Source organism: Pseudophryne corroboree, chromosome 6 (assembly GCF_028390025.1).
Source record: "Pseudophryne corroboree isolate aPseCor3 chromosome 6, aPseCor3.hap2, whole genome shotgun sequence".
Taxonomy (NCBI): domain Eukaryota; kingdom Metazoa; phylum Chordata; class Amphibia; order Anura; family Myobatrachidae; genus Pseudophryne; species Pseudophryne corroboree.
In genome coordinates, this window is record NC_086449.1 from 330,977,233 (window position 1) to 330,994,917 (window position 17,685).

The following is a 17,685-nucleotide window of genomic DNA, read 5'->3' on the forward strand; positions in this document are numbered from 1 at the left end:
TGCCTAGCGGAATCGCTCCGTGTTAGCTCCTCCTTCAATGTCTCCAGCTTCTTCTGCAAAAGCCTGATGAGGGGAATGACCTGACTCAGGCTGGCAGTGTCTGAACTGACTTCACGTGTGGCAAGTTCAAAGGGCATCAGAACCTTGCACAACGTTGAAATCATTCTCCACTGCGCTTGAGACAGGTGCATTCCACCTACTATATCGTGCTCAATTGTATAGGCTTGAATGGCCTTTTGCTGCTCCTCCAACCTCTGAAGCATATAGAGGGTTGAATTCCACCTCGTTACCACTTCTTGCTTCAGATGATGGCAGGGCAGGTTCAGTAGTTTTTGGTGGTGCTCCAGTCTTCTGTACGTGGTGCCTGTACGCCGAAAGTGTCCCGCAATTCTTCTGGCCACCGACAGCATCTCTTGCACGCCCCTGTCGTTTTTTAAAAAATTCTGCACCACCAAATTCAAGGTATGTGCAAAACATGGGACGTGCTGGAATTTGCCCATATTTAATGCACACACAATATTGCTGGCGTTGTCCGATGCCACAAATCCACAGGAGAGTCCAATTGGGGTAAGCCATTCCGCGATGATCTTCCTCAGTTGCCGTAAGAGGTTTTCAGCTGTGTGCGTATTCTGGAAAGCGGTGATACAAAGCGTAGCCTGCCTAGGAAAGAGTTGGCGTTTGCGAGATGCTGCTACTGGTGCCGCCGCTGCTGTTCTTGCGGCGGGAGTCCATACATCTACCCAGTGGGCTGTCACAGTCATATAGTACTGACCCTGCCCTGCTCCACTTGTCCACATGTCCGTGGTTAAGTGGACATTGGGTACAACTGCATTTTTTAGGACACTGGTGAGTCTTTTTCTGACGTCCGTGTACATTCTCGGTATCGCCTGCCTAGAGAAGTGGAACCTAGATGGTATTTGGTAACGGGGGCACACTGCCTCAATAAATTGTCTAGTTCCCTGTGAACTAACGGCGGATACCGGACGCACGTCTAACACCAACATACTTGTCAAGGACTCAGTTATCCGCTTTGCAGTAGGATGACTGCTGTGATATTTCATCTTCCTCGCAAAGGACTGTTGAACAGTCAATTGCTTACTGGAAGTAGTACAAGTGGGCTTACGACTTCCCCTCTGGGATGACCATCGACTCCCAGCGGCAACAACAGCAGCGCCAGCAGCAGTAGGCGTTACACGCAAGGATGCATCGGAGGAATCCCAGGCAGGAGAGGACTCGTCAGAATTGCCAGTGACATGGCCTGCAGGACTATTGGCATTCCTGGGGAAGGAGGAAATTGACACTGAGGGAGTTGGTGGGGTGGTTTGCGTGAGCTTGGTTACAAGAGGAAGGGATTTACTGGTCAGTGGACTGCTTCCGCTGTCACCCAAAGTTTTTGAACTTGTCACTGACTTATTATGAATGCGCTGCAGGTGACGTATAAGGGAGGATGTTCCGAGGTGGTTAACGTCCTTACCCCTACTTATTACAGCTTGACAAAGGGAACACACGGCTTGACACCTGTTGTCCGCATTTCTGGTGAAATACCTCCACACCGAAGAGCTGATTTTTTTGGTATTTTCACCTGGCATGTCAACGGCCATATTCCTCCCACGGACAACAGGTGTCTCCCCGGGTGCCTGACTTAAACAAACCACCTCACCATCAGAATCCTCCTGGTCAATTTCCTCCCCAGCAACACCCATATCCTCCTCATCCTGGTGTACTTCAACACTGACATCTTCAATCTGACTATCAGGAACTGGACTGCGGGTGCTCCTTCCAGCACTTGCAGGGGGCGTGCAAATGGTGGAAGGCGCATGCTCTTCACGTCCAGTGTTGGGAAGGTCAGGCATCGCAACCGACACAATTGGACTCTCCTTGTGGATTTGGGATTTCGAAGAATGCACAGTTCTTTGCTGTGCTGCTTTTGCCAGCTTGAGTCTTTTCATTTTTCTAGCGAGAGGCTGAGTGCTTCCATCCTCATGTGAAGCTGAACCACTAGCCATGAACATAGGCCAGGGCCTCAGCCGTTCCTTGCCACTCCGTGTCGTAAATGGCATATTGGCAAGTTTACGCTTCTCCTCCGACAATTTTATTTTAGGTTTTGGAGTCCTTTTTTTTCTGATATTTGGTGTTTTGGATTTGACATGCTCTGTACTATGACATTGGGCATCGGCCTTGGCAGACGACGTTGCTGGCATTTCATCGTCTCGGCCATGACTAGTGGCAGCAGCTTCAGCACGAGGTGGAAGTGGATCTTGATCTTTCCCTAATTTTGGAACCTCAACATTTTTGTTCTCCATATTTTAATAGGCACAACTAAAAGGCACCTCAGGTAAACAATGGAGATGGATACTAGTATACAATTATGGACTGCCTGCCGAGTGCAGACACAGAGGTAGCCACAGCCGTGAACTACCGCACTGTACTGTGTCTGCTGCTTATATAGACTGGTTGATAAAGAGATAGTATACTCGTAACTAGTATGACTATAAAGAAAGAAAAAAAAACCACGGTTAGGTGGTATATACAATTATGGACGGGCTGCCGAGTGCCGACACAGAGGTAGCCACAGCCGTGAACTACCGCACTGTACTGTGTCTGCTGCTAATATATAGACTGGTTGATAAAGAGATAGTATACTCGTAACTAGTATGTATGTATAAAGAAAGAAAAAAAAACCACGGTTAGGTGGTATATACAATTATGGACGGGCTGCCGAGTGCCGACACAGAGGTAGCCACAGCCGTGAACTACCGCACTGTACTGTGTCTGCTGCTAATATATAGACTGGTTGATAAAGAGATAGTATACTCGTAACTAGTATGTATGTATAAAGAAAGAAAAAAAAACCACGGTTAGGTGGTATATACAATTATGGACGGGCTGCCGAGTGCCGACACAGAGGTAGCAACAGCCGTGAACTACCGCACTGTACTGTGTCTGCTGCTAATATATAGACTGGTTGATAAAGAGATAGTATACTCGTAACTAGTATGTATGTATAAAGAAAGAAAAAAAAACCACGGTTAGGTGGTATATACAATTATGGACGGGCTGCCGAGTGCCGACACAGAGGTAGCCACAGCCGTGAACTACCGCACTGTACTGTGTCTGCTGCTAATATATAGACTGGTTGATAAAGAGATAGTATACTCGTAACTAGTATGACTATAAAGAAAGAAAAAAAAACCACGGTTAGGTGGTATATACAATTATGGACGGGCTGCCGAGTGCCGACACAGAGGTAGCCACAGCCGTGAACTACCGCACTGTAATGTGTCTGCTGCTAATATATAGACTGGTTGATAAAGAGATAGTATACTCGTAACTAGTATGTATGTATAAAGAAAGAAAAAAAAAACACGGTTAGGTGGTATATACAATTATGGACGGGCTGCCGAGTGCCGACACAGAGGTAGCCACAGCCGTGAACTACCGCACTGTACTGTGTCTGCTGCTAATATAGACTGGTTGATAAAGAGATAGTATACTCGTAACTAGTATGACTATAAAGAAAGAAAAAAAAACCACGGTTAGGTGGTATATACAATTATGGACGGGCTGCCGAGTGCCGACACAGAGGTAGCCACAGCCGTGAACTACCGCACTGTACTGTGTCTGCTGCTAATATATAGACTGGTTGATAAAGAGATAGTATACTCGTAACTAGTATGTATGTATAAAGAAAGAAAAAAAAACCACGGTTAGGTGGTATATACAATTATGGACGGGCTGCCGAGTGCCGACACAGAGGTAGCCACAGCCGTGAACTACCGCACTGTACTGTGTCTGCTGCTAATATATAGACTGGTTGATAAAGAGATAGTATACTCGTAACTAGTATGTATGTATAAAGAAAGAAAAAAAAACCACGGTTAGGTGGTATATACAATTATGGACGGGCTGCCGAGTGCCGACACAGAGGTAGCCACAGCCGTGAACTACCGCACTGTACTGTGTCTGCTGCTAATATATAGACTGGTTGATAAAGAGATAGTATACTCGTAACTAGTATGTATGTATAAAGAAAGAAAAAAAAACCACGGTTTGGTGGTATATACAATTATGGACGGGCTGCCGAGTGCCGACACAGAGGTAGCCACAGCCGTGAACTACCGCACTGTACTGTGTCTGCTGCTAACATAGACTGGTTGATAAAGAGATAGTATACTCGTAACTAGTATGACTATAAAGAAAGAAAAAAAAACCACGGTTAGGTGGTATATACAATTATGGACGGGCTGCCGAGTGCCGACACAGAGGTAGCCACAGCCGTGAACTACCGCACTGTACTGTGTCTGCTGCTAATATAGACTGGTTGATAAAGAGATAGTATACTACTAATATTATATATACTGGTGGTCAGGTCACTGGTCACTAGTCACACTGGCAGTGGCACTCCTGCAGCAAAAGTGTGCACTGTTTAATTTTAATATAATATTATGTACTCCTGGCTCCTGCTATAACCTATAACTGGCACTGCAGTGCTCCCCAGTCTCCCCCACAATTATAAGCTGTGTGAGCTGAGCACAGTCAGATATATATATACATTGATGCAGCACACTGGGCTGAGCAGTGCACACAGATATGGTATGTGACTGAGTCACTGTGTGTATCGTTTTTTTCAGGCAGAGAACGGATATATTAAATAAAACAAACAACTGCACTGTCTGGTGGTCACTGTGGTCGTCAGTCACTAAACTCTGCACTCTCTTCTACAGTATCACAGCCTCAGGTCAATCTCTCTCTCTCTCTCTCAACCCTAATCTAAATGGAGAGGACGCCAGCCACGTCCTCTCCCTATCAATCTCAATGCACGTGTGAAAATGGCGGCGACGCGCGGCTCCTTATATAGAATCCGAGTCTCGCGAGAATCCGACAGCGTCATGATGACGTTCGGGCGCGCTCGGGTTAACCGAGCAAGGCGGGAAGATCCGAGTCGCTCGGACCCGTGAAAAAAAACATGAAATTCGGGCGGGTTCGGATTCCGAGGAACCGAACCCGCTCATCTCTAGTGTGCACCATAGTTGTCTACCCTCCCCCATTCTGCATGAGACTCCCTGAAATAGTAGCAATCTCCCTGACTCCCTAAATAGACCAGCTATCTCCCTGATTGCACCTTACCCCCAGTATACAGCTGTTTTTTTTGGGGGGGAAAATAAATCAGAGATATATACATTCAAATGGGATCATCAGTGCCATTTCCCTGCATTGGTTATAAGGCACAATGATCCCTATGGCTATATGCATTTTAAATAAGGTTTCTCATGGCCACTTACAGTATATGGAACCTCTTGTAAAACACAATACATGAACAAATCCTGCAATATAACAGTGTCTTTTCTTCAACAAATAGATCTTACTGACTTTGGGGCTCATTTACATTTGGCTGTAAGTAATTTTATGACACGCCTCTCAGATGTAGCAGTACACGCCCACGCTGATAGGTGTTACTGTCACATCTCCCTGAAAAGCTTTTTCAAAAGTAGGCAAGTATGGTGTGCACCCGCAATTTCCCTTTCTTCTACACTACTTCATGGCTGCCATTACTCTGGGATTGCATCCCATCCCCTTAGTTCTAGATAGGAAGTTTTTTCACACTTCAGGGGCAGCCCACAGAAGCTAGGTGCACACTGGCAGATTTTTTTTTTGGTCTGCTCGACAATTGGACGATTTTTCAGGAAATTGTAGGCAAAAATATCTGAGCTACACACTTAAAGATTTTTTTTCCAGTTATTAATTTTCTGCCACGTCACACTGCATTTGCATATGTCCGCCTACAAGGAGGATGATATAGTGAGAGGAAAACATAGGAAATTTGGGCAGATTATTGAGAACACACACATACTGCTCAATATCTGAAGATTTTTCTGAATCTTTCTTACACACTTTACAATAAATCAGGCCCATGTCCCAGTTATTGGCAAATCGGCCCAATAATTGTATAGTGTGTACCTAGCTTTATGGTATATAGAGCTACTCCTCCCCTTCCTCCTTAGTCTTTTTTCCTGTCACCTAGTCAGGACAGTGTAGTTGTTTGTTATTTTTTTTTTTCCAAGGGCTACCTCATTATCTATACCCAGAGTATGCGTCTCTTGGTAGCCGCAGTCTGGATGGGGTGGCACCCTGGGGAGAGGCTGGTGCACAGCAGATTTAAAGGCCAGTCAAGTAAGTTCCTGTTTTTACATTTTATAAAGCCGGATCGCTGCTGGCTTTCCTCTCTCCATTGCAACCGCATGTGTTTCTATGCTTCCTGGCTCTGGTCCCGCAGAGCAGCCGGCAGAGGTGCATGAGATGGCTGGTGGCTGTCCCAGGAAGATAGTCTGAACATATGCCCGCCCCAAGTTAGAGGCAGAGAAAATGGCACTGTGCACCGAGAAATAATGAGCTGCTGGTCCCTCTAATTTATGCTACAAGCCTATGGCAATATGAAGGAGAGCCTTCTCCGCAAAAGCCTGTATGTGCCCCTCCCCCCAAAAAAATAATAAAAATAATAATATATTATATATATAATTATATTAATATAGTGTTAGTCAGGATATAGTCTGGTTAGCATCCTGTGCTGCATTGTGTCTCCAGCATTGGAGCTAAGAAGAAAACTTATAAGAAACCTCATTTATTTGTGCTGTGTATAGAAGTCAGGATGCAGAGCCTTTCCTGTCATACTAATGTTTGCGCCAGAGTTTTTACTGTATAAATGTAAATACCAAATTGTTTTCTAACAAATATTTAAAATGCCTGCTCTAATATATATTGTAGACGCCTGCACATCTTATTACCATGTGCCATGAATGTGCGCTATACATCACAAAAACTGCATCCCATAAGAGAAAACAATACACCCACACATTATCTGAGTTCCAACGCTCATTGATGTATATATTTGTTATTAAAAGTATATGTATTCAGTATATCACAATGTACAGTATACATATAGTTACATGGGCCCTCATTCCGAGTTGTTCGCTCGCAAGGCGATTTTAGCAGAGTTGCTCACGCTAAGCCGCCGCCTACTGGGAGTGAATCTTAGCATCTCAAAATTGCGAACGAAGTATTCGCAATATTGCGATTACACACCTCGTAGCAGTTTCTGAGTAGCTTCAGACTTACTCGGCATCTGCGATCAGTTCAGTGCTTGTCGTTCCTGGTTTGACGTCACAAACACACCCAGCGTTCGCCCAGACACTCCTCCGTTTCTCCGGCCACTCCTGCGTTTTTTCCGGAAACGGTATCGTTTTTTCCCACACGCCCATAAAACGGCCTGTTTCCGCCCAGTAACACCCATTTCCTGTCAATCACATTACGATCGCCAGAACGATGAAAATGCCGTGAGTAAAATTCCTAAGTGCATAGCAAATTTACTTGGCGCAGTCGCAGTGCGAACATTGCGCATGCGCATTAAGCGGAAAATCGCTGCGATGCGAAGATTTTTACCGAGCAAACAACTCGGAATGAGGGCCATGGTTACAATTTATACAGTAATCAGTTAATACAAAATACATACAGTTACAGTTCAGCAAATACATCACCATATCTTTCTCGTATAAAAGTCTTCCCTCCATATCACTCTCTCTCTCTGTAAATAAATACAGGAACTGGTCTAGAAGCACCTCCATCATCGTCTGGGACAAAAACAGCAACTAGCAATTGTGTGTCTCTGTAATGTGTTATCTAGTTTAAGGGAGGGAACTTTCTCATTCATGATGAGTCACTGGTCTGTTCGTATGCTAAACAGGTTCAGCCTTGAAGACATCCAAAGGGCTGGCATGAGTTTCCTGCCCACCACCTGTTTCTGTAAATGTCTATTGTCCCAATAAGAGTGATTTTAGCTTTCATACATTTAATCATAACTATTTGTTGCAATGTCCTACAACGTAATAACAAGTATCAAGTGAATCTACACATTAATCTGGTTGCTTTACTACCAAATATGACAGGTCTATCTTGCTTCGTTCAAATAATACACATACATGACATTACTCCATTATATAATTTTAAATCATTATGATGTCTGGCGCTTGATATTATTATAATTATGTGCTGTATGAAATAAGTGTCGAATCCATCTCTGTGGCATGTCCGTATAAATGCGTATGTTACTATATATTGCTGTGCTCGCTGCGCGTATTTGCAAGCATAGCGACTTATATGTGTAGAGTCTGTATGTTCTTTCTATGTAATATTTTTTTGACTTCGACAGTCCACCCTTGGCAGTAAACAATAACTGCCATCATTTATTAACATAAGAAAAAAAATATTTCAGACAATAATCGGTGACCTAGACACAAGTATGTATTCATTTCGTAAATCAGACACTTGACTATATTTGGGGAAGACAGGGAGGAGGACGAGACATCCTCTATATTCACTCGGTGGTCACGGGACCACTGGTTGGGTGTGGGACAACATTCAACCTATAGAGTATGCTGGAGCAGTTCTTTGGCCTATAATGTCTGATTTTCAATGAACATTTCACACATACATGTACCTACGTCTTTGTACACTGACGTTTGGATTCGATTGAGGTTCTGCTGGGTAGATGAAGAAGACACAAATCATGAAAGTGACATGTAAAATTTTCATGATCTACATATTCCTATCCTTTTCTGAACATTGTTTCCATTTCTGGAATGTATGCTAAGTCTGTTTAATAATTGAACAAGGGTTATAAGTAGTGTCCTTCCTAAATAACATAAACCTTCGGAGTTCGGGGAGAGCCACTCATAAACCTTTCTTCCACATATATTAATGAGCTCTTTATCTGCAATGTGTGAATAGCCATTGTCTGATTGTTCCTGGTTACCTCCGAACTCCATAACTACTAGACTTTTGATTTTTCTCTGGCTTTAACAAACTGATCGGCTAATCCTGGGATCCTACAAGGAAATCACTCCTTCCTCCAGAACCAGTTTCAGTCCCACACTCGACTCCTCATAAAAAAAAAACCTCGCAAAAATAGAATGTCCTGAAAAAAAATGTTTGTCAGTGGGAAAGAGAGAAAAGAGAAATAGAACAAAACAACTCTTGTTCATAACAAATCAATTACAATGACTGGTCTTTCTGCAATCCTTTAGTACGCTCAGGTAGTGTTCAACAGTGTCGCCTCTCAGTCTTCACGGAACAGAGTCTCTGGTGATACTTTTGCGATCTCACTCCATTTATGAGTTCCTTCCGGACTACCGACTTTCCTGCAATGGGAATCGTGGACCCAAGTCTCTCTCTCGGCTACTTTCACTGGGATAGTGCTGTCAACAAAACTTGAGAGGGTCCTTCCCATCTGTCTATTAGGCAACCTGAGCGTAAGAACAATCACACAGTCTCTTGGTTCACAATCAAGACAGTTAGTATTTGGCATACCAGCAATCAACAGTTTCAAGTTCTTTTGTCAAGTTCTCAAATGCTGGCTCATCTCGATAAAGTACTGTACTGTCACCTCATTGGTGTATTTCTGATCATTGTGCGGATCAATCATGACATGGGGTTGTCTTCCAAAAACAAAACACAAATACCAAAACAAAAACAAATTTCGAAGAGGGTGATTCGTTAAGTGAAGATCTGGGAGTGGTTCCGATGCTACATAATACTAGTAGCAGTATCTATGATCACAATAGTACAATTTCAAGCTTTGCTCCTACTTCTAGGGGTACCATTATCTACACACAAATTTCTATGCAATTTTTTTCTTTGCGGTAAACACAGCAGCATCCGTGGCGGCAGGGAAATGCCTCTACCGAGTTTGAGAAAACATCAGTGCACACCAATACATAACAATAATTCCTAAAGGGTGTTAACTGTACAAAGTCGATATGTATTTCCTGAAAATATCCGCCTGCAGGAGGGATATGGGATGGCTCTGTTGGTATTGCCTTACCAATATTCTTCCTCAAGCAAGTAAGACAGGTCATTGCTTTCTCACCTGTATGAGAAGAAAACCCTGGTGCACTCCAGTAGGCTCTTACCAGCTTGCACATACCTTCCTTACCCTAGGTGAGTCAGACCATATGCTGCCTCAGCTAGGCTTGGGAGATATGCTCTGGGGGCCACTGGCTTACCGTGTCCACCTCTCCAGAGTCCTGGGGACTCCTAACCATACCCCTTCGACATCCAGACCTCCTTTTCCTGTAGGGAACACAAATGTGTATCTTAATTTAACTGTTGTGTGTTTGCAATGTAGAGTATCATGAGCATAACTAAAAAAAAAAGAGAAACATCTCTAGAGGAGAGAAAGAAGAAGAAAATGAAAAAGAAAATGTCAGGTTTGCCATTCACCAACAGGCATATCAGTGCCTATACAACATTTCCCTTCACCAGTATTCTCATCCTTCCTCCACCCTTTGTGCACGACAAGGCACACTGCAGTAATACTGGTGTTATCATGCTGTTGGGATATACTGGGTTTGGGCAGAAATTCTGAAGGACCTAGGCATGTGGAGTTTGAACTGTAATTGGATCCATGTATTGTACCACCCTGTGTGAATGCAAAAGATGAAGAGGAAACTGTAGAGAAACAGAATAGAGGTTGGTGACAGATGAGTTTGTAGAGGTGGAGAAGATTTTATAAAAAATTGACAACTGGATTGGGCACTACGGGGAAGTGATTCTCTACTGTCTATACCCCAAAAAAAAAATTCTATGTGTCATATCTCTACTGGGACTATCCCAGCCATCAATCCAGTGTCCTGTCCATCCTAAGTTCGTAGGGAACCCGGTATCTGTGAGATAATTTCCTCTACCTGTGATGGACATGAATCTAGAACAGTGAAATGTGACATTAGTCGTCGTGGGTATCCAACATACTTGTACTTCCTGAGTGGGAGCACATTATATGTATATCATATCTAACAAAGCTCCTGTTAAGTTAATTAGGGGCCATTTCTGCTAGGAAAAAGAAGCAAAAGTTTAGAGGCCCCATCTTAACCCCAGCAAGTTTTGTCAAAGGGTAATGTTGCATTTATTTTGTTCTTCCCATTAGCCAAATCTGTGTTTTCTATATGGCTTATGATTCCTTACAATATGTCCCTTGGTCCCGCCGTCTATGTGTTTAATAATGTGGCTTGTGTTTTCTGTCTAGGGGGTCTATATTGACTATGTGTTCTACTACTCCTACAATCTCTGGCTAAATGCCCTTCCATCCTACAAGTGTAACATATTACTGACCATTAGGGATCTGGGGTTTGGACTGATGGGTCTATCCTGTATGTGCCAGTATACTTACCATCCTCAACCTCTCCACCTGTTGTTCTTTGCGCCTAGCACTATTCTTGTGATGTTCAATAGCACACTCTCTAAGATTAGCTACTGTGACCCCTTTCCAATTTTGCAAAGAAGTCTGCACCCTGACCCTCAATGCCTTATTGAGCCCTCCCATTTGCTGAATTAGTGTTTACCAGTGATCTTATCCAGATGGAGAGTTTTCTATTACTGCAAAAGACAAAAAAAAAAACATTTTTAACAAGCTTCTAGGTCATGCGAAGTATTCATTCAATCCTTCTCATCCCGTATTAAGGGTCTGTACATGGTCCAACAAACATTTCCGAGCTCATCTTGACTAGGGGCATTACTAGGAATAAATACTTCTTATATGGTAACTGAAAGAAATACCCGGGGGTTACCTTGTCTCTGTCCGATTTCCTACTGGCAAATACTAATGTGCGGACAGGTTTTTTTTCCTTCTCCATTTCTGACATTACTTTCTTGATTTTTGTTTTATTTTTTGGGGGTTTTACTATATATGTACACGAATGATACCATACTTACCAGTTCCACTGGTCTCAGCCACTTCCCCCCCAAGGGCTACTGCTCTCCTTTTACCGGTTGGATACTCCTCTGAGTGCATGAGAAATGGCTGAAAACAATCAGGTCACCTTCTCCTCCTAAATAAAACTTCAACATTCATTAGTACATATATAGGTTACAGTCATATTTTTCATATTTTTATTATTTTCTATAGTTTGTATGCTGGCCGTAACTGCTTCCACATCTACATAAGGCGGTGTACTTGCATTCTCTTTTTTTTTCTTCCTACTTGTTTATTGTTGCTACAAGTTCAAACAGTTCTTATATTTCCGTTCTTGTCTTATATGACTTTGGTTAGACATACCACCTGCAATACCTTAGGATCAAACTCACCAACCCCTCTTGCTGCCACAGGTTTAAACAATTTGTATGTCTGACCCTTTGTTTTCTGGATTTTATCAGACATATCCTTATCCTTAAGTTCTGCAATATCTCTGGTTCAAAGCTGCCCACCCTAGGGAATGGTACCCTATCTTTGTCAGTCATACGTACCCATTCAGACAAAAAGTCTTCAGTGTGTGGACCATATTTCCCACACATAATATACCTTGCTGACCCTCTCGGCCGCAATTCTGACCTTCTCGATCCCAACTCTTCTGCCTGAACCCTGGCTACCATACGTCCACCGCTTGTGCAATTGGATCCCATCGTGACTTTTTCCTTTTACACAATCCCCAATTGCACGACACGGATAGACGGTAAAAGTTCTTAGAGCGCTTTCACCCACTCCTTCTCCGCCAAGTACCACGACTCACTCCAATAGTGACCACCGCGTACCCAGTGAGGTCCCTATTGGTTTCTATTTACTGGAAGTGTTAGGAGTGACTTACCTCTCCCAGCAAATATCCACCACTGGAGATTTTCCTGAGAGGAACCAGCGAAAACTCCCTATGCACTTTTTATACACAAATCACACTTGCGTATGCTCTACACAGCGCTAATGATACCGCAATTTTACGCAAAAGCTCGTAAAAGGGGTATCAAGTTGTGCTATGTATCACACCCACAAACATGCGGTCCAATCGCACGACGTATAGGTACTTGTTACCTATCTGCCGTACGACCATGGGTCGATGTACAAACTGCGACCCTCAGCCGGAGCGTAACAAAAAACCTTTTTACTTCAATACTACACAATGCACAATTCCCTATTACGCTCCTTTGCAAACCTTCTCCTGCATCTGTGCCAATAGGGGGCAGTCTTTTGAAATTTGTCAGGCATTGACAGGAATCTGTGCAGAACAGATGAGTTCAGGATGTAGTATCTCAAAGGTATTGGATGGAATTGCTGGGGTTCTAAGAAGGAATCATTTTGTGAAAACTAAGGTTACAGTTGTGAACTTGAAAGTCACAGTGCTATGACAGTATACAGAAATTAACTCAAAGGGTGTAGAGAGTTTGTCCAGTCATCCGAGATAAATGAAGGCTTTACTCTCGTATATTTCTTTTTAGAAAAGTACACAGGGGGTTCAGAACTATTCTGGATCTCAAGACCGCTTGGTGAAGATTAGGTTTCCTATGGAAACACTGAAATCTATTTTGACTGTTTTAAAAAGTTTTATTGAGGATGTCAAATCTAAAATCTAAAGTACCAATTCCCTTTACTATTGTTTGTTATAAATGTGGTACAAGTCACTTTGTTCACAATAAAAATGATATATATTTGGAATCATTTATGATGGGGTGGATATTACCCATCAAGTCATTTATCAAGAGGAACATTCTATAGCATCAATACATCTAAAAGATGCCTATTCTCATGTTCTGGTATGCAGGGAACATTGAAAATATCTCCGATTCTGCATCCAAGGGTAAACATCTTCAGTTCACGTGTCTTCCCTTCGGATTGACAACATCCCCAAGAACATTTACACTTATTGCTTATAAGAACACAAGGGATAGAAGTTTGGATGTGTTTGAACAACTTACTACAGTATGTTGCTGAAAAGTCAAAATAAACAATGAAGGATGCTGTGTACAGATCCCTCAGTATTACAGAAGGATAACAAACTGGGAGAAAAGTCAGTTAAATCCACTTTGACAAATACAGTTCTTGGGGGTACAAGTGGATACTACAGTATGTAGTCTCTCTGTAATAAGAGATGTGTGGAAATATTCAAGTACTGGCTGCATTGGTACAAGAATGTGACATGGTGACATTACATACTGGATTACGTTTGCTGGGAATAATATCCTCAAACATAGACATATCCTTTGGGCAAGATGGAGGATGAGAAAGTTACAATAGAACTTGCTGAAGTACAGCCGAGCAGGAACCTTCTTGAATTAACAGTTAAAACTATGTGAAGCTACAAGAGACTTTGTCTTGATAAACCAGTTCGGATCTAATTATAGAACTCCCTTGGCAGAACACCACTACTTGGTATTTACAATCGATGCAAGTGCAACAGGTTGGGTAGTGTGTCTATTGCAATAAGATTGTCAAGGTTTCTGGACTCCTCAGAAGAAGATAAGTACTTCAAACCAGCAAGATGAGGACAGTTTGGAACGCATAAAGCCGACTAAAAGTATTCTCAGACAACGTGGCAGTGGTACCGTGTTTAAATAGACAAGGTGGCACCAAGACCAAGAGTCGAATGCTGTTAGATGTGACAATAGTTTTTAGACTGGGCAGAGTGTCATCTCAGTTCTCTGTAAGCTCTGTATGTACCAGGAAAAGACAACTTTGTTGCAGACTTTCTCAGCAGACACTAGGTGTTGCCAGGAGAATAGGAGGTGGACGCAAAGATATTTCAAGAAATTGTAATATGGTTTGGACGGTCCCAGGTGGATCTAATGGACACTCATCAAAAAAATAATAATATTAATTTAAAAAAAATATCTTATTTTCTAGGTACCACCCACTGTGAACAAGCGGATTAGTCATCGTCTCCCTAACATGGAATATCACACTGGAATATGTTCCCTCCTTTATTCCTATGATTGCTTATGTAATAAAAAAAACAAAACAACAACAACAACAACAACAACAACAAAAAAACACAGAAAAAAGCAAGTACTGTAGAAGTGATAATTCTTCCTTACTGGCCAAGGAGAGTGTGGTTCCCAACAGTGGTGAGTATGGTAGCAGAGAGTCCATGTATATTACCACTCACACCAGGTCTATTATACCAGGGGCTAATATTCTATCTAAACTTGAAAAATTTTCATTTGATGATATGGAAATTGAATGTGAACTATTAAGAAGAAAAGAATTGTCTGAACAAGTTATTCAGTTTCTTAAGCAAGCAAGCAAGAAGTTATCCTCTAATTTATTATAGGATCTGGAATACCTTTATCTCATGGGCTGAATCTGAATTTGATGTCATGAGAGTTGAAAGACCCCAAATATTACAGTTTCTATATGATGGGTTAAGAAGGGTCTGACTGTGTCAACCATTAAGGTACAGGTTGCCTTGAGCATGTTGCTGGATGGGAAACTGTCTGAAGACAATTTTGTCAAAGGTTTCTGTCAAGCTATGAAAAGAATACGGCCTCAAGTCAAATCAGTCCTAGCCCTATGGGATCCGAATCGGATACTGAACTTCAGCCAGAAGGGTCAGTGAATTACAAGTGTTATGGGCCTTTTCTGCCCATATCTTAATATCTTGCCAGATAAAGACGTTCTAAGAACAAATACAGCTTCTTTACCAAAGATAGTGTCAGCGTTTCATTAAACCAGAAGATTTTTTTTTTTGGTCCTCATCTTTCCCGCAACCTAAAAGTGAAGGAAGAAAGGTTGCATATGCTGAACTTATTACAAGCACTTTTTGTCTATTTGGACAGGAGTGAAAAACTTTTGGAAAACAAAGTATTTGTTTTACATGTACACATAAAGAAAGGTGGTGCACCCATGAAGCAAACTATTGCCAGGTGGATCAAGGAGCTAATTATTTTTGTGTATGAGGAAAGTGGTCATAAAGTTCCATAAAATCTGAAGGCACACTCAATCAGTGTTGTTGCAACTTCCTGGGTTAAGGACGCTCGGGTATCAATGAAAGACATGTACAGTAGCCACCTGGCCGTTCACACTTTTTCTAGTCACTATGCTCTGGATTTGGCTGGCGCCCACTTTGACAGTGATGTTCTTGAAGGGGCATTGCGATAAATGAATAAAATTGGGTCATTAAGCATGAATTTCTGTCTGTTGGACTATATGGTACCCTCCCTATATTATGCTTTGGTATATCCCAGAGTAATGGCTGTCATGAAGTAGTGTAGAAGAAAATAGCAAATTATATTTACCGATAATTTTGTTTCTTCAAGATGCTTCATGGCAGCCTATAATATACCCTCCCTTTTTAGTGTGTTTTTTTTCCACAGGAACCAAATGTGAGGAGACACAAGACTGAGGAGGAAGGGGGGAGTAGCTCTATATACCCTAAGTGGGCAGTCCCTGAAGTGCAAAAAAATTTCCTGTCTAGAACTAGGGGGATGGGATGCAATCCTAGAGTAATGGGTGCCATGAAGTATCTTGAAAAATCGAAAATATCGGTAAATATAACTTGCTATTTTTGCTGTGTGACACTACAAGTCTCAGCATGACAGCACCTCTTAGAATTAGAGTATGCAGTCCAACCCCCCCCCCCCCCCCCCATACCTTACCAGAGTACAGCATTCACAATTAAGTCCCAAACATATGCAAATAGGTTGTCCTTGTTCTATAACACACTGCTGTAGTACTACAGGTCTCCATTTCCTGCAGGTTATAAGCTATTTGGGAACATAATGCTATCAGTCTAATTACTTTACAATACAAACATCTTAATGATATTTTGTGGCATGGACAAAACATTTTGGATGTAAGCATATACAGTACCTTAACGGAAATATCCATTTAGCTCATCATTTCATTGCCAGACCAGATAAATATAAATTGTATGGGCTTCTTACATGGCAAATGTAGCTCATCCGTAAGAGAGTTTAGACAAAAGATGCTAAATATTATATATATTTTTAATTGATTGCAGAAACTATAAGATGCAATGCTGAGAATCTCTGTCCTGCTTAAGTAAGCGTCTTTTCTAGTAAATGTCTGTTCTCCCTTCTCAGGTGTCCGCGTCCACTGGGTACTCTCCCAGTGACCGTGCCTTCACACTCTGTGCAGAGGTTCGCAACATGGTGATCCCGTCCACTGGATACTTTGGAATCTCTGCAGCCACATCTGCTCTGGCTGGTAATTTTCTGATAATTCCTATATTTTATTAATATATTCAGAGTGTTTAAGTCAGCATCTACTGTATATGTAAAACCTTTCTCAGTTGCAAGACAATCAAACAAAAAAATTACTTTTTGATGATAAAGCAGAAAGCAAAAGACACAATCATGCTTCAGTCTGACTTTAACTTTCCACTAGCCTTGTCAGCTGACAGAAAGAAGGTGAATTATAGGATAGCTAGAGAGAGTGTGTTTGTGTGTTTACAATACAACCACAATTTTTGAATAGTTGAAAGTGTGACAGATTATTTCAATACTCCCATCCCAAATAATAAATGCCACATCCCATAGTTCTTTTCTAAAGTGGTGCTGATAGAGAACAGGAAAATGTAAATTGGCAAGGCAGAGCATTGCATTCAAGAATGTCGTCCCTAAACCTTAACTTGCTCAAGATGGAACTTATTGTTTTCCCCCCTTGCAGAGTCTTTCTTTTCTTTTCTTTCTTTTCTTTTCTCCCAATTTAGTTTTTTAGATATTGGCTTGGTTTTCTTTCCCCGCTGAAATTAACCTTCACATAACCAGAATAATGTATTTTGTTCTTGTAACATAGTGGTTCTCATTTGGGTTATGTGTGCAAAGCTATACATCTGTAATGAATATGATTGCTGTTTGATATAATGATTAGGCACCACTATATACAAAAGCAATACATGTGCCATAAACAAGATT

The 17,685-nt window shown here is 41.9% G+C and overlaps 1 protein-coding gene across 1 annotated transcript in view; it reads left to right on the plus strand.

Annotated features, from left to right (window-relative positions):
• The window catches only part of LOC134934561 (protein ERGIC-53-like), a 177,053-nt gene that overhangs the window by 60,276 nt on the left and 99,092 nt on the right, over positions 1 to 17,685 (plus strand). The window contains exon 10 of the mRNA XM_063929976.1: positions 16,852 to 16,975. Within this exon, the coding sequence (XP_063786046.1) occupies positions 16,852 to 16,975 (124 nt within the window). The remainder of the gene's footprint in view (positions 1 to 16,851; positions 16,976 to 17,685) is intronic.